At 69.1% G+C, this 16,699-nt stretch overlaps 3 protein-coding genes across 3 annotated transcripts; all 3 read left to right on the forward strand.

Annotated features, from left to right (window-relative positions):
- The first annotated feature begins 891 nt into the window (after positions 1-891).
- Positions 892-2,701, forward strand: LOC116963231 (survival motor neuron protein 1-like). The gene is made up of 6 exons (XM_042794704.1): positions 892-961; positions 1,151-1,333; positions 1,427-1,714; positions 1,802-1,927; positions 2,016-2,107; positions 2,473-2,701. Exons 1-5 carry the CDS (start codon positions 935-937, stop codon positions 2,094-2,096), a joined length of 705 nt encoding a protein of 234 aa, XP_042650638.1. The 5' UTR covers positions 892-934; the 3' UTR covers positions 2,097-2,107; positions 2,473-2,701.
- A 484-nt stretch (positions 2,702-3,185) lies between these two features.
- LOC116963226 (cocaine- and amphetamine-regulated transcript protein) lies at positions 3,186-4,308 on the forward strand. Its single transcript, XM_032999305.2, has 3 exons — positions 3,186-3,324; positions 3,898-3,981; positions 4,149-4,308. Exons 1-3 carry the CDS (start codon positions 3,193-3,195, stop codon positions 4,254-4,256), a joined length of 324 nt encoding a protein of 107 aa, XP_032855196.1. The 5' UTR covers positions 3,186-3,192; the 3' UTR covers positions 4,257-4,308.
- Positions 4,309-5,451: 1,143 nt separating this feature from the next.
- MAP1S (microtubule associated protein 1S) lies at positions 5,452-13,020 on the forward strand. The gene is made up of 7 exons (XM_042794240.1): positions 5,452-5,650; positions 7,240-7,341; positions 8,017-8,099; positions 8,215-8,355; positions 8,780-12,005; positions 12,178-12,398; positions 12,511-13,020. The coding sequence occupies exons 1-7, from the start codon at positions 5,452-5,454 to the stop codon at positions 12,664-12,666; spliced, it is 4,128 nt and encodes a 1,375-aa protein (XP_042650174.1). The 3' UTR covers positions 12,667-13,020.
- The last annotated feature ends 3,679 nt before the right edge of the window (positions 13,021-16,699 follow it).

Consider the following 16,699-nt stretch of genomic DNA (forward strand, 5'->3'; position numbering starts at 1 on the left):
GGGTCCGGGGCGGGGCGAGGCGGGAACCGGGAGTCGCTCCGTGCACCGGGGGGGGGGGGTGTCTCTCCGTGCACCGAGGGGGCTGCAGGCGCGGCGTCTGCTCGTGCACCGGGGACCCCACCGGGGCTCGGAGCGGGGTGCTGCAAGGCGGGGGGGTCTCCTGCCCGTGCACCGGGGGTCAGTCCGTGCAGCGGGGGGGGCTGCAGGCGCGGCGTCTGCTCGCGCACCGGGGACCCCACCGGGGGTCGGTCCGCGGAGCGGGGGGCTGCAAGGCGGTGGGGGGGGGACACTGCTGCCCGTTCACCAGGGGTCGCTCCGTGCACCGGAGGTCGGTCCGTGCACCGGGATTTGTAACGGGGGGGGGGGGGGGGGGGGGGGTTCGGTGCGGTCCGAGCCGGGGGAAACGGGGACACGAGCAGGGACCGCCCTGCGGCGGGCGGCGGCTGCCACCTGCCGGGCACGCGCCTTGCACGCCCGCCCCTTGCACACCCGCCCCTTGCAGGCGCGCGACTCTCCCGGCTGCCCACGCTCACACCGCCCACCCACGGTGCTGTCACCCACCCCCGGGGCTTTGCACGTTGTGTCCCCCGTGGCACCCCGTGCGTGTCCCCACTGTCTCCCGCGTCCCCCCCTCCGAGCCCCCCCTCTGTGTGGCCACTGTCCTCCGTGTCCCCCCCCGCTCCCCGCCGTGTCCCCAACTCGTCGCACCGGTGGCCGCGCTCCCCCGCCGTCCCAGCAGGGGGCGGGAGAGGCAGCGGCGGCGCTCTGCCCGCTACCCGCCCCGTTCTCTGACCTACCCGCGCTGCCCTCTGGGAAATGTAGTCGATCCGCGCCCCGCCTCTCCAGCCCTTCCGGAGGGCGGGGACTACGTTACCCAGAGGGCGCCGCGCGCGGGGAGTGGGCAGGGCGCGGGGGCCACGTGCGGGGGCGGGCCATGGCCGAGGGCGCCCCGGGGCCGCGGGTGGGCACCGGGACGGGACCGGGACACGGGCTGGGGGGTCTGCGCTAACCGGGGGCGTGGGAACCGCACCGACGGGGGGGGGGGTGTGGGGGTGTGTGTCTCCACGTCCCGCTCCAGCCCGTGTCCGGGACGCTCCGTGTGTGCCCGTGTCTCCGTCCGGCTCCGTGACGCCTCGTTCGCTGCCCGCAGGGTCCCGACCTCCGGGCGGGGGGCGCATCCTCGGCGAAGGCGACGATCCCACTCCGCTCCCCCCGCGCCTCCCTCCCCCGGGACGCTCCGGTCGAGGGCTCAGACGGCGACTCCGACACCCCCACCTCAAGCGTGACCCCCAGCGAGGAGGAGGAGGAGGAAGAGGAGGAGGAAGGCCATCAGGTGAGCAAGCAGTGTCTCCCAAAACCCCGTGGGATTCGGGGTCCACGCTGTCCCCCCATGACCCCACCGGCTGCCCCCCCGTCTCCCCCGCAGTGGAAGGTGGGTGACGCCTGCAGCACCCCCTGGTCGGGGGACGGGCGGCTGTACCCCGCTCACCTGCGGGCGCTGGACCCCGCCACCGGCACGTGTTTGGTGGAGTTTGACGGCTACGGCAACACCGAGGAGCGGGCACTGGCCGATCTCCTGCCCCCCCGCCCTGGGGCCTGGGGGGGGAGCGACACCCCAGGGGGCGAGGGTCCCCCCTCATCGTGGGAGCCGCGCCCGGGCGCCAGGAGGAGGAGGAAGGGCGAGCGGGTGCCTTACTCCCCTCAGCCCCCTGAGGTGAGTGCCTGCCATCCCCCCCACCGGCTTTGGGGTGCTGTCCCCCCCCCCAGTCTCTCCCTAAGGGGCTGTGGGTGCTGCTGGCAGGTGATGCCCCCCCCGTGGCCCCCGGCCCCGCCGCACGCCTTGCGGGAGGAAGAGGAGGAGGAAGATGCCTTGGCCGCGATGCTGATGGCCTGGTACATGAGCGGGTACCACACCGGCTTCTATGTGGTACGGCAGGGTGCGAGGGGCGAATGAAGTGGGGGGGGGGAAAGGAGGGGGGTTCCCCACCGTGACCCCCCACTGCTCTGTGCCCCAGGGCCTCCGGGAAGGCCGAGCGGAGGCTCCCAAGCCCCCCCCGAAGCCAGGCCGCAGGCAGAAACAGCCCCCACAGAGCTAGGAGGAAGGCAGGTAGGTTTGGGGACCCCCCTTCGCCGTGTTCCCCACTCTCATCACCACCCTGCTGGAGGGGGGGTACATAGGGACCCCCCAGGGATGCTGCAGGGGACCCCTCAGGGGCACAGGGGGGGCCTGGGAGGGCTGTGGGATATGAAAGGACCCCCCAGGTCTGCGGTGGGACTGGGAGACCCACCAGGGACACTGGGGAATCTGGGAGGGCTGTGGGACACAAAGGGACCCCCCAGGGATGCTGCGGGACTCGGGGAGCCTGTGGGGACACTGGGGGACTTGGTGTGTCCGTGGGACACGGGGATGGGGGGGGCTGGGATTCCCCATCTCCCCTTCCCCACCTCTCACCCATGTCTGCTCCCCTCCAGCTGGACCCAGCCCCACCTCGCCACACTCCGGCTCCTCCCTCACCTGTGGAGGGGTGTTGTCCCCCCCCCCGGGGGGGTCCTGGCTGCAGGATTGGGGGGACCAGCCTTTCTCCACCCTGGCTGGCTCTGCATCAGAGCCCTGGCCTGGGGAGGGGGAGCGGGCTGCAGCACCCTTTCTGTCCCGCCCCCCGTCTGTCCCCTCCTTTGGAATAAAGCTGTTTGTGAGATCCGTGTGCGTGCCAGCCTGTCTGCGCCGTCCCCGGAGGGACCCTGGGCCCCGCCAGCACGTGGGCCGCACCGGGATGAGCTGCGCCGCAGCCGTGTTTGCTCAGGGAATTGGCAGTGGCCTCCACCTCACTGCGGGGCTGGGGGTGGGGTGGGGGGGCCTCAGCCCCAGGGAGGGGGGCTCCGCACCCGCCGGCTTTCGGGTCGCTTGGGCTGGACGTGGCACTGACGTACATCTCGCCGGCTCCTTGCCGCTGGCTCGGGGCACGTGCGTCCCAGGGGATGCGTCTCCCGGGGATGTGTGTCCCCCCTCCAGCTTGATGACCGTGTAAAGGTCTGGGGGGGGGGGACACACACGCGCACCCGCTCCCCATCTGCGTCAGCGGGTGTTTGCCCACGCCAGTGGGTGCAGGGGGGGTGGCAAAGCCGGGGGTATAAAGCTGCCTGAGCCGGGTGCAGCCGTGAGCATCCAGGGACGCATCTGGTGCCAGGAGCATGGGAAGCGCCTGGCTCTGCCTGCTCTGCCTGGCTGGCTCCAGCCTCATCCTGCTGGGCACCGCGGAGCCAGTGCTGGGGCTCCAGCCGGCCGAGAGCCTGCCCGGGCAGAGCCAGGAGGAGACAGAGCTGGTAAGGGACTGGGGAAGCGGCGTCTGTAGGGGATGGGGCCCCCAGCAGCCCCCCCGCATCGCTCTGGGGAACCTTGGGGTGCTCCTGCTGCCATCACCCCAGTTTGGGAGCCAGTTCTGGCTGTGCCAGGGCATCCCCAGGGGACTGGGGAGGAGTGACCAAGACCTGGGGAGTTTCTTGCAGCAGCTGCCCCAGGGGACATCCCCGTGGCATGGGGGAATTTGCAGCTTTTTCGTGGTTCTCCCTCCCTGTCCTGCCCTGACGGGCTGCTCTGGCTCAGGTGGGGTGAGGGGAGATGCTGGGGAGGGGATGTGGGGCTGCAGCTGGGGTGGGGGGGATGCATCCTAGCACTCCAAGCACCCTCATCCTGCCACGGCCCTGATTTCCCTCTGGCGGGGACTGACCCCTAGCCAGGCACGAGGGGTCCAGAGCAGTTGTTACACCCCAGGGTGCAACCTGTGGGGATGGGTGCTGCTCATGGGTGGCATGGGATCTGGCACCGGCATCTCAGGGTGGGAAATCGGGGTGACATAGGTCAGAGTCCTGGGGGTGGCATGGCGGTGTCTGCGGCAGGTCGAGGCGCTGCAGGAGGTGCTGGAGAAACTGGGGAGCAGAGAGCTGCCGGCGGTGGAGAAGAGACTGAGCTGGGTGCCCACGGTATGGCCAGGGGCGCAGGCAGTGGGTGCTCAGCACTGGGTGCTTGGGCTGGCACCAGAGCTGGACCCTTTGGGTGCTGGTTGTGGGGGGGTCCAGCCCCGGGGTGGGGGTGGGGTGGGGGGTCCAGGCTGGCCAAGCCCTTGGGGCTGAGGTGTGCTGTCCTGCAGTGCGAGCCCAGGGAGCCGTGCGCGGTGCGGAAGGGGGCACGCATCGGGAAGCTCTGCAGCTGCCCCCGCGGCACCGCCTGCAACCTGTTCATCCTCAAGTGCTCCTGAGGGACCGGGGACACCGGGGACGCTGCCACCCACCGTGACGCTGCTGGCCCAGCCTGTGCCCCGTGCAGTGGAGGGGGAGCCGTCAGCCCCCTCACCGCATTGGGATGTGTCTGCACAGCACACTGGCACCCTTGGGTGCCCTGGCCCGGGGGGCTGTGGGTGTCCGGGGCTGCATTAAATGACTTGGATCCACACCTGCTGCCTGCCCTTTGGGGGACTTTGGGGTGTCAGCACCCCTCTGCCACCGGGCATGGGTGCTGGGGAGGGGTGGGTCCCATCCTGCTGCGGGGCACCTGATCCTGGGTGGGCTGGGGGGGGGGAGCTGGAAGGGGAGCTGCTGGGGTGGGCTGGGGCCAGGGGGGCTCCTGGGGCCATGGCAATGGTTACTGCACTGTGCCATGCGGCTGCAGCCTGGCACTGCATCGCACTGCATCGCACTGCATCGCACTGCATCGCGCGTCCCCAGCTCCGCACCGCAGAGCCCCATCCCCATGCTGCTTTCCATCTCTGCAACACCCACTCCCATCTCTGTGCTGCGCTGCGCACCCCTTGCCCTGAGCTGCACTGCATCACACGCTCCCGGCTCCACATCGTGCTGCACAGCCCCTGCGCTGCGCTCCGCTGCACCGCACAACCCCTGCACGGCGCAGCGCTGCACTGCACAGCGCTGCGTTGCATCGCACTGCAGCGTACTGCGCCGCACTGCATCACACGCTCCCGGCTCCACATCGCGCTGCACAGCCCTTGTGATGCACCTCGCTGCACCGCACAACCCCTGCACGGCGCAGCGCTGCACTGCACTGCACAGCCTGCCGCACTGCACTGCACTGCACTGCCCTGCACTGCCCTGCACTGGATCACACTGCAGCACAATGCATCGCGCGCCCCCAGCTCCGCACCGCGCTGCACAGCCCCATCCCCACGCTGCTTTCTACCCCTGCAACGCCCACTCCCTGCACCGCATCTCAGCGCGCGGGAGGCCGGACCCCACCGCCGGCGGCCCCACCCCGCCATTGCCCCTTTAAGACCTCCCCGCCCACCGCCTCTCTCTCCCCCCCCTTCCCTCCGGCCCTTTCCCCGCCGAGCTCTCCCATTGGCCGGCGGTGACATCAGTGGGTGGGGTTTGCCGGCGGTGACGCGCGGGAGGGGGCGTGGCGCGGCGCGGCGCGGCGCGGCGGGGCGGGGGGCGCCGAAGATGGCGGCGGCGGCGGCGGTTCGGGCCGCGGGGGCTGCGGAGGGCGCGGGGCGGGCGGCGACGGCGGCGGCGGCGGCGGCTCCGGTTCCTCCTCCCGGCCCCGCCGCGGGGCCCCGCCGCTACTCGCTGCTCGCCATCGTGGGTGGCGGCTGCCACCGGCCCGGCCTGCTGGCCGCCGCGCTGCAGCAGCTGGAGCGAGGTGAGCCCCGGGGCGGCGGCCGCGGGGGTCCCGGGGCTGCCTCGGTGCGGGGCCCGCGGGCCCGGCCCTCCCCCCGCGCATGATGCTGCGGGGCTCGGCCCCTCTCCCGCCCTCCCCACCCCACCCCGGGGCCCTCCTGGTCTGACCCCTCCTGCCTCAGGTCTCCAGGATCTGGGCCCCCGAGCTCTGCCCCCTCCCCAGCTCCAGACCCCCCAGCATCTGCCCCCCTCTAAACCCCCAGGATCTGCCCCTTCTCCTGCTCCAAACCCCCCAGGATCTGCCCTCCCAGACCCCCCAGAATCTACCCCCTCTCCTGCCTTAGACCCCCCCAGGATCTGCCCCCTAAACCCCCAGAATCTGCCCCAGACCCTCCCAGCATCTGCCCCTTCTGCCCCAGACCCCCCAGCATCTGCCCCTTCTGCCTCAGACCCCCCAGGATCTGCTCTCCCAGACCCTTCAGGATCTGCCCCTTCTCCTGCCCCAGACCCCCCAGGATCTGCCCCCCCGAGTGCTGTTCCCTGTCCTCTGGGACCTGTCCCCCTCTCCTCAGCCCTGGGGGATCTGCCCCCTCTCCCCCTGGGGACTGTCCCCAGGCTCTGGGGCTGCGGGTGGACCCCTGGGACCTGTCCCCTCCTCTTGTCACCAGTTGTGGGGGCCAGATGCTGGGCTGGGAGGGCGGGGGGGTGGCCTGTGCTGTGGGGACCCCCTTCAGCCCCCGCTCCTGGCTGTCCCTGAGCTGGGGGGCGGGGGGAGAATCTCAGACCATGACATCGGAGCACCCCTGTGCTGGAACAGCACCCCCAAATCATGGGGGGGGACACACATATTGCCAGCACTGCCCTGTTGTCTTGCTCCCCCACCATGGCACCTGGCAAAGGCAGGACCGAACCCCACTGGCCTCAAGCACTGAAACCCCCCAAAAACGTCCCCGGCCCTCGTCTGGTGCCTTGTGCAAAATTTGTGCAACCCCCTCGCACCACGGCCAGGCCATCTTACGCCATCGCCCGCTGGTTTGCCGGGCCGTTAACGGGGAGCGGTTGTGGCCATGCCGGTTGGCCACCGCAGTGGGGGGGGCTGGCAGCCCCCTGTCAATCCCCTTGTAGGGTCCTGAAGGGGTTGTGGGTGTTTTGGGGCTGCGCCTTGGGCTTTGTGACCCCGCTCTGGGAGCCGGGAGCACCCGCACCGGTGCTGGCAGGAGCCCCGCGTGTGCCGAATCCTTTGGCACCGTTAATTCCTTTAATTACCACCTTTGAAGGTGCGCCGGGCGCCCCGGGGGACGGGGTTTTGGGTTGGCAGAGGTGGTGCTGCCATGAGTCACCGTGCAAGGTGCTCGCCTGCCAGGTAGCCGGTCAGTGCATCGGCCCCATGTCGGGGTCTGGGACCCACTGGGGTCACCCCAAAAGCCACCGGGCTGGCACAGCTGCGTTTCAGGGTGAGGTTGGATGGGGGATGTGGGAGGGGACAGTCCCCATTGTGCTGCTTCTTGCATAAACCGGTGCTGTGGGGGTGTTGTGGAGCAGCGATGAGGTGCTGGTGGGTGCCAAGGGGCTGAGCCCCCCCCTTATTTTTGTGTGTGTGTGTCCCAAAAGGAATCCGGTCTTGGGACATTGACCTCTCCTCTTGCAACCTGGACGAGCAGCTGAAGCTCTTTGTGTCCCGTCACTCAGCCACTTTCTCCAGTATTGTGAAAGGTAAAAGAGTGGGGCACACCCCCCCACCACCCCTGGTGGTGTTTAATTTGTGGGGTGTGGGAAAACGCCCCCCCAGCCTCTGCGGGAACAGGCTTTGCTTTGTGCCTCCCCCCACGGCCAAGCCCCGTGATGACCCACGTGAGAAACCGCTTCCTTCGTCCATCCCGGGGCGGGATGCAATTTCCCGTGGAAAAAAGGGAAAGAGGAAGATGGAGCCAGGGATGCCAGGGCTGCTCCAGTGCCTCATCCCCACCTTGTCCCTTTGTCACGCCGTGGGGTCACCCCCTGGCAGCTGGTGGGGCTGTGGGAGGTGGTCGGGTCTCCAGTGGGTGCCTGCCTGCCTAGGAAGGGGGGGTGCAGCCCCCAGACCCCGCTGGGAGCACCCAGGGCTTGCTATGGTGCTTGGAGGGGGGACGAAGGGGCTCCCTCAGCCTGACACACACCCCCCCCTTTCCTCCCCTCCCTGCGGCAGGAAGGACACGGGAAACGTGTCCTCAGTGTCCGGGAGTGGGATGGTGGCTGTCCCTCTTCCGCGGGGGAAGTGGGCAGGCGCTGGCGTGTGTGTGTGTGTGTGTTGTCCCCGCCACCATCCCATCCCCACGGGATGAGCCCAAACTGTGGGGGGCAGACCCGTGGTTTTAGGGGAGGGTAGGTGTCAGCCCTTGCTCCCCGCAGGTCAGCGGACCCTCCACCACCGAGGAGATGTGCTGGAGACCCTGGTGCTGCTCAACCCTTCCGACAAGTCCCTGTGTGACGAGGTGAGGCAGGGAGGGGGGGGCTGGGGGGACGTGGACATGGCCCCTTCAGAGCCACTGGCAGGGGAGGGCTGTGACGTAGAGCCCGGTGGCATCCTCGTGTCCCCTCCGTCCTCAGCTGCGAAACCTCATCACGGACGTGTCGCAGCACAAGCTGCTGGTGTTTGCGGGGCCCTGCGTGGAGGAGACGGGGGAGCTGATGCTGCAGACGGGCTGCTTCTCCCTGCGGGACTTCATCCAGATCTTCACGGACAAGGAGGTGCGGTGCCAGGGACCCCCAGGAAGGAGCTGCCCCCTTCCCCCTTCCCCTGCCCCGGCTGCCGGTGTGCAGGGGGGGCTGTGGGCTCCCCCCCCGGGCCCCCCCTGCCGGGATTGAGACTGCTGACCTTCTCCGGTGTCTCGGTGGGGAGCTGAGCACGGCGGTGACACAATCGGCCGCATCCTGACCCTGAGCTGCAGCTGGGGGTGGGGTGCGAATGGGGGGAGCACCCCCCCCACCCACCCTGAGCGTTGTGCTGGTAGCCAGCACTGGGTACTGGGGGTGGGATGGGCTGCAGGAGCCCCCCACCTCCGTGCTTGCCAAGGGAAGGGGGGCTGAGACAGGGCACCCCTTGAGCTGCCCCATCTCCGGCTCTGGGTGCCCCATCCCGCCTGAAGCTCTGGCTGTGCCCGTCTCCTCGCAGGTGGGGGAGATCCTGAGCTCCGCGGACCCCTCGGCCAAGGCCAGGCTGACCATCAGCTGCCCCGACTTCGGGGAATGGAGAGACTCGGGCTTGGACCATCACAACCTCCAGGACTTCATCGAGCTGCGCTACAACCCGGACTGCATCCTGCCGGAGATGGAGGGGCTGGAGGAGTTCATGGAGTACCTCTCAGAGTCGCTGGAGCCCCAGTCCCCCTTTGACCTCCTCGAGCCCCCCACCATGGTTGGCTTCCTCAAGCTCTCCAAGCCCTGCTGCTATATCTTCCCGGGCGGGAGAGGGGACTCAGCTTTCTTTGCCGTCAACGGCTTCAACGTCTTGGTCAACGGCGGCTCCAACCCCAAGTCATCTTTCTGGAAACTGGTCCGGCACCTGGACCGCATCGACTCCATCCTGGTGACGCACGTGGGCACGGACAGCCTGCCCGGTGTCAACAGCCTGCTGCAGAGGAAGCTGGCCGAGCTGGAGGAGGATCCATCCCAGGGCTCGCAGGGCAATGGGGACTGGGCAAAGAACCTCATCTCCCCAGAGCTGGGCGTCGTCTTCCTCAACGCCTCCGAGAAGTTGAAGGACATCGAGGGTAACTCCCGGGTGCTGAAGAGCTGTGATGAGGCTGCCCTGACCCTGCACTACCTGGAGAAGCTGGGAATCCGTCCCAACCCGCTGGCCCGGGACAGCGGACCCCGCGCAGAGCCCACCGTCCTCTTCCAAAAGATGGGAGTGGGCCGGTTGGACATGTACGTCCTGAACCCCGTGAAGGGCACCAAGGAGCTGGAGTTTCTCCTGCAGCAGTGGTCGGGCAACAGCTACCCCAAGGAGCAGGACTTGCCCCTGCAGTGCCTGACCTCTGTCTGCGCCCTGCTCGTCTGGCACCCCGTCAGCCCCTCCGAGAAGATCATCCGGGTCCTCTTCCCTGGCTGCACCCCCCAGGGCCGCATTCTGGAGGGGCTGGAGAAGGTGAAGCACCTGGAGTTCCTCAAGCACCCTGTGGTCACCAAGAATGATCTGAAGGGGCCGGCGGCATCTCAACCTGAGAAGCAGCTCAAGCAGAAGAGGGCAGAGAGCAAGGAGAGCCTGAAGTCAGCTTCCAAGCTCAGCTTGGTGGATGCTGGGTTACCAGCACCGAAGGAGAAGGCTCCATCAAAGGTGGAGAGGAAGGAGGTGAAGACAGGGACCAAGGAGAAGCCCAAATCCTTGGGGGAGATGGCCAGAGTGGGGTCAGAAGAAGAGAAAGCCAAGGATGCTCGGGCCAAGCTGGACTCTTCGATGGAGAAGCTGAAGGTGGATGCAAAGCTGAAGCTGAGCAAGGAGAAAGCGGTGCCCAAGAAGGAGCCAGTCCCCCGGAAAGAGGAAAAGAAGCCGCTGAAGAAGGATGAGGGGGCCGAGGCGAAGGGGGAGGCCAAGAAGGAGGTGAAGGTGGTGAAGAAGGAGGCAAAGGCTGAGACGCTGCGGAAGGACGCGAAGGAGAGCAAGGCAGAGGCCAAGGCTCCCGCCAAGACCCCAGCCCGGAAAACACCGGTCCCAGAGACCCGCAAACCCCTGGCCAAGACCGGCAGCATCAAGAAACCCCCCCTCAAGAAGGAGCCGGAGAAGCCCAAGGCCAAAGCCCCCCGGGAGGCAGGCGGCAGGAAGGAGCCGGGGACGTCGGACGGCTCCAAGTCCTCCTCCCCCGAAGACATGCTGCCGGAGGCCGAGCAGGGCCAGGGGGCTGCTGCGCTGGGGGCTGGTGGGAGGAGGAGGAAGGAGGAATCGACGGACGAGGGTATCACCACGGCCGAGAGCGAGCTGGAACCCTCGCCGCTGGAGAACGGGGGGGCTGGGGGGCGGGTGGACTCATCCTGCCTGGAGAACGGCCTGGAGGACCCCGACAGCCCCCAGCGTTTCCGCTACCTGGAGAGCAGCCCTTTGAGAGCCGTCTGCCCCCCCTCGCCCCTGGCCAAGACCCCCAAGAGCGACCGCAGCGTCAACTTCGACCTGACGCCCACCGGGATGCTCAACCACGGCCCCGAGGGCGGCGAAGACGCCTGCGGCAGCTCCGAGGAGAAAACCCTGGAGATGATGTCTCCGGCCAGCTCGGGGCCGGCCAGCGCTGGCCACACTCCCTTCCACCAGTCACCGGTGGACGATGGCATGGAGGAGCTGGGCACTGATGCCAACCGGCAGCCAAACCCTTGGCCACCGGCCGGGGGCAAAGCCTCGCAGGACAGCTCCGGTGCCTCGCAGGAGAAGCAGGCGGGCTGCCTCTCCCTCAGCCCCTTCAAGGACGACGTCCCCGATGTGTCCCCCACCATCACCACCCCCTCGCTGCCGGCCGAGGTGGGCTCGCCGCACTCCACCGAGGTGGACGAGTCACTCTCGGTCTCCTTCGAGCAGGTGCTGCCACCCGTCAGCGAGTCCCCACCGGAGGAAGGCAGGCGGTCCCGGGGGACCGGGGGGACACCGGAGCCGGAGGTCGCTAAGGGTGGGTTGTCCCTGCCGCTGCGGCCGTGCCACCACCCGCCGCGGGCTGACGGTGACACGATGCCGCGGCCCGGCCGCCGCTCCGACTCGCCCCATGACGTGGACCTCTGCTTGGTGTCACCCTGCGAGTTCGAACACCCCAAATCGGAGCGGTCGCCCTCGGCCGCCGCCAGCCCCCGGGAGCTGTCGGACAGCGACCCGTCGCAGGAGCTGGTGCAGCGCCGGGGCCGGCCCCGCCAACCGGCGGGCGAGACCCCCCCCACCTCCGTCAGCGAGTCGTTGCCCACCCTCTCCGACTCCGACGTCCCTCCGGCCACCGAGGACTGCCCTTCCATCCTGGCTGACGGGCTGGAGTCGGACGAGGACTCGGAGCAGCCCACCCGTGGCGTGGCCAGGGCCCGTGACCCGCTGCCGGCCCCCATGAAGGACCCCTGCCCCATCCCTGCCCAGCCTGGCATCTGCATGGTGGACCCCGAGGCGCTGCCGGCTGAGCAAACCCGTGCCGGGAAGAAGGAGCCCCCCGGCAAGGTGAAGAGGGCCCCGTCCCGTGGGGGTTCGGTACCCACCACCCCCAGGGCCGAGCCCCCCCGGCACCCCACCTTGAACCCCAAGGTCAGGGGCCCCACCAGCTCGGCCCGTGACACCGGGGACAAGAAGGGCCTTTCCAGCGGGGACACCCGCACCGCAGGAATCGCCCGCGGCGCTGGAGCCCGGCTGCCGGCGGGAGCTGGCAGAGCATCACCGGCAGGTACGGGGGTGGGGGGGGGTGTGTGTGTGTGCAAGGTTGGGGGGGGGAAGCGGGAAATGTGGGTGCTCCCACCTCTGGCATCCTTGTGCCGGAGCAGCTCGGAGGCACCGCCGGTACCGTGCGGTGGGTTTGGGGGCTGCTGCTCACAGCGCCGTACCCCCCATCCCGCCAGGCACACGGGGTGCAGCCCCCCCTCCTGGCCCCCCCGTTTACGTGGACCTGGCGTACCTGCCCGGCTCCTGGAGCGCTCGGACGGTGGACGAGGAATTTTTCCGGCGCGTCCGTTCCCTCTGCTACGTGGTCAGCGGCGACGACCACCTGAAGGAGGGTGTCCTGCGCTCCCTCCTCGACGCTCTGCTCGCCGGCAAGCACCAGTGGGGCACCGACATCCAGGTGAGCCGCCCCCCCAGCCCCCCCCAAAACCCAGAGGGGTGGGATCGGCCCCCTCCCAGTGCCAGGGGGCGGGGTGAGGGGGGTGACACGGTACCATGGGTGTCTCTTGCAGGTGACCTTGATCCCCACCTTCGACTCGCTGGTGATGCACGAGTGGTACCAGGAGACCCACGACCGGCAGCAGGAGCTGGGGATCACGGTGCTGGGCAGCAACAGCACCGTGGCCATGCAGGATGAGACCTTCCCCGCCTGCAAGGTGGAGTTCTGAGGCCGGGGGGGGGACCCTCGGTGTGGGCTTCATCCCCATCCTCCTCCTCCCTGAGTCCCCCCCCCCCCCCCTTCCCTCTGCACCCAGTGACTCGGGGATGCACCAGCCACCATGGCTCGGAGAGGGGGGGGGGGTGGTGTTTTGCTGGGGGGGGATTTGGGGTTGTTGCCATCCTTGTCCCCCCAGGTCTGACAGGGGCTCCCTGCAGCCCACCCCACACACACACACGCCGCACCCTCACACGCCGCGTGGTTCCCGCATGCCCACGCCGGAGCTGTGCACTCCTTGCTCTGCACCCACCGCCGTCCCGGGGCAGGGGGTGAGGGACCAGCCAGGGGTGGGGTGACCCTGCCTTTTTTTTGGGGGGGGGGGGGGGGGGGGAGGGGGGGCGGGCAGGGTCTCTGTGTGTGTGTGTGTGTCCCTCATCCAGCAGCGGTGCTGAGCCGTTTCCCGGCGGGCAGCGAGCCCCAGCCGTGCTCGATTTAACAGGGTAAATTTTATTGTTTGCTGTTCCTACCCTCTCCCTGGACAAGCCACTACTGCCACCACCCCCCCCACCCCGGTACCCCCAAACCTGGCCCTCGGAGAGCTGGGGGTCTGGGTCTCCTTCCTAGGGGGCACTATGACCTTGGCTGCCCTGGGGGGTTCCCATCCCCATGGGGCAGCACTGAGGCTCGTGCCTGGGCTCGGGGGGGGCTGCGGTGGCTGCTCCTCCGGCACTACAGCCATGGGCTTTGTCCCTGGCACCACTGCCCCCCTGCCTTGGGGCACAGCCAGACCCCCCCGTGGCCACCAAGAGCGGTTGTGTGTGTCCCCCCCCCCATCACGTGCAGCAGCTGGGGTGGGGGGGGTGGTTTTCTCTGTCAGGCTGAGACCTGGCAGCTCACTGCACTGATGGCTCTTCCCTCCCTCGCAGCAGTTGCTGGAGGGCTGTTAAGGAACCAAATGTCACGTGCAATTTTTAAGGGGTTTTGTGAGTGTAGAGCTGGGGGGGTGGGGGGGTGCCGGGAGGAGGGGGGCAGGATCTGGCCCCTCCCATCCCCGGCTGAGGCAAACACTAACCCGTTTTGTAGGAGGCTCCTCGCTGGCTCTTTTTGTAATGACTTTTTAAGAAAAAAGGAGAAAAACAAAAAAAGAAAACAAACAAACAAGCGAAAACCGAACAAACCAAACCTGTTTTGGCGGGAGGTTATTTATCTGTGGCCCCCCCGGCCCCGCCAGGCACCGGCTGGCGGCCGTGGGGGCTTTTACCTTGGATTGTATTGTCCTATGTGTTTGGGGAGGGGGGACTGAATGTTTCACCTTTAGTGCTTTATATATTTTTTCTTAGCTGGAAGCTGTTTTGAAGGTTGGCTGGGGGGGGGGGGGGAGGGGGGGCTGTGACCCCCCCCACCCAGGCCCTTGCCTGTGGACGCCGGCACACTCCCCGTCTTGCACGCCACGTTCCCGTTTGGCAAATGTGTTGAAAAATAAGCATTAAAGAGAGGATAGCTCCCGCCTGCTCTCTGCCTCCTGTGTTTTTGGGTGGTGGGGGAGGTTTTGGGGGGTGGGTGGGCTGGGTGCTACCGTGGGATGCTGAGGTGCTGCAGGGTGGTTTGTGGGTGCTGGGGGGGAAGGCTGGTTTGGGCTCAGCCCTGGGGGGTGCTCTGGGACCGCATCTTGCGGTGTAAGAGGGGCTGGGGGGTGAGGGGGGGGATCCTGGGCATCACCGGGGGGGGGGGGGTGGAAAGGGGCGGGGTGGGGGGGGAGGCAGGGGCTGAGCGGGGCTGGTGCGGCAGCGCGGCTGAGGATGGATGCGGGGTTGCCATGACAACTGCATCCCCATCCCTGCCACCCCCGGCCCGCAGGGGAGGGGGCCGCCGCACTCTGCCCCCGCATGCTTAGCACAAGGAAGGGGGGGGTTAATGAAAGAGGGGGGGGTTGGAGCCTTCTTAGGACTGGGGGGGTCCCATGTCCCTGTGCCCCGACCGCGGGGCTGAGCGCCCGCTCTGTGTGGTCAGCCTGCGCCTGGCAGGATCAGGGAACCAAACCCCCCCCCACACCCCAAAAAGCCCCCCCCCCCCCCAGCTCGGAAGGGCCGTGGCAGCAGCTTGGGGAGGGGGCTCCTGGGGTGCTGCTGGGGGGGTTCACTCACCAGGAGGCCGGTGCCGGAGCGGGGGGGCCTGGGGCTTTTCCCAGCGTTGCCACTGTCACCGTCCCACCAGACCCCTCCGAGCCCCCCCGGCCCGGCACGATGAGGGTCTCGGTTGGCTTTGGGCTGTGTGAGGTGACCCAGGACACCGGGGGCTTCTCCAGCGTTGCTGCCCCGTCGGCGGCTGCCACCGCGCTTGGGGGGGTGGTGGTGGTGGGGGACACACCTGTGGGGTCACAGAGGCGACGGTGGCAGCACTGGCAGCGGCCCGGTCCCGGTGGACCCCCGCTCTGTCCCCAGCACCGGGGGGGTTGCGGTGGCACAGGTGTCCGTGGGACAAAAGGGACCCGTAACCGAAGCCACCGCGTGACGCACTGTCCCCACGCCGACACCGGTGGCTGTGGCACCCCGGGAGTGTGTGTGTGGGGGGGTCCCTATCTTGGCAGGGGGGCCTCTTTGTGGCAACCCCCCCCCCAAACACACTCCCCGGGTCCCCCTCTCCGTTGCCCGGCTGCTCCCCACCCACCGCCCCCCCCCGCAGCTGCACCCCGGTGTCAGCCGGAGCCGGGGCATGAGCTCAGCGGGGTGCGAGGCACTGGGTGGCACCGGGGGGGGGGGGGAGGCTGCACCGGGGGGGGGGCCGTTTACAGTCGTGGAAAGTGTGTGGGGGGGGGGGGGGGGAGTGTGTGTGGGGGGGTTAGCAGCACCGGGAGCCCCCCGGCAGGTGGGGGGGTGTGGCAGCACCAGGGATGGTGGGAGCCGCGGGGTGCAGGTGCGGGTAGGTTTGGTCCTGCCCCGCATCGCCCCCCTCCACACACACCCACCCACACACCCACACACCCCGAAACTGGTTGGGGGTGGAAGGGGGGGGGTGGGTGGGGGTGCTGGTGTGTGGCAGGCTGCCGCTTTAAAAATGCAAATCAACCCCCCCTCCCCGCGCTCGGCTCGGCCCAATGAGAAGCGGATCTTTTGGCTGCGGTAACCGCTGCCGGGAGCGGCGACCAATAGAGAGGCGGCTGGAGGGGAGGGGAGGGCGTGGCCTCCTCTTCGCCCCGCCCCCTCCCCCCGGACCACCCCCCCCCCCCCCCCCTCACCCCCCCGAGCGCGCGGCCCGGGGCGGCGGCGGAGCGGAGCGGGGCGGGGGCGTCCCCGCAGGTGAGTGCAGGATCGGGCCCCGCGGCCGCAGAGCACCGCACCCCCCCCCCCCCCCCCCCCCCAAAATACACACCATCCCCCCTCCCCCCCCCGGTCCCGCCTACCGGACCCCCCAACCCCGCCGTGCAGCCCCCGCCGCTCCCGCGCCCTGCGTGGGTGCAGCTCCCCCCCCACCCCCCCCCCCCCCCCACCCCGCGCCGCTGCAGCATCCCCCCCCCTCCCCGGGGTTGGGGTGCAGCTTTACGCCCCCCCCCCCCCCCCACCTCAACCAGAGCCCCCCCGCGCTGCAGCGCACCCCGCCCTCGGTGCCCCCTCCTCAATAAAAGCCCCCCCATTGCTGCGCGCGGCAGAACACACCCCCCCCCCCCCCTCCCCGCCTCAAAACGTCGCTCCCGATGCTGCGGGCAGCCCCCCCCTCGACACCCCCCCCCCCCTCCCCGCCCGCTGCAGGTGCAGGGCTCGGCGCTTTCCCTCCTTTTTTTTTTTTGGGGGGGGGGGGGAGCATCTGCACCCCTGTGCACGCCCCGACCCCCCTCCCCCCCGCCCACGGTGCCTCTCCCTCTGCCCGGGGGGGATTTGGGGGGTGCACGCACATTTCCACACCCCCCCATTATCCCACGGGCAGGTGCAGCCGTTCCCCACGTCGGGTCGGATCCGCCGCTCCCCCCCCATTTTCCCCCCAGAGCCCCCCGGCACCCCACGGGGGGCCACCCGTGTCCCCCGCACCCCACGCCGGTGAAGGTCACT

The sequence above is a fragment of the Tyto alba genome, unplaced genomic scaffold, assembly GCF_018691265.1.
Source record: "Tyto alba isolate M040663 unplaced genomic scaffold, T.alba_DEE_v4.0 Super-Scaffold_20000042, whole genome shotgun sequence".
NCBI lineage: Eukaryota > Metazoa > Chordata > Aves > Strigiformes > Tytonidae > Tyto > Tyto alba.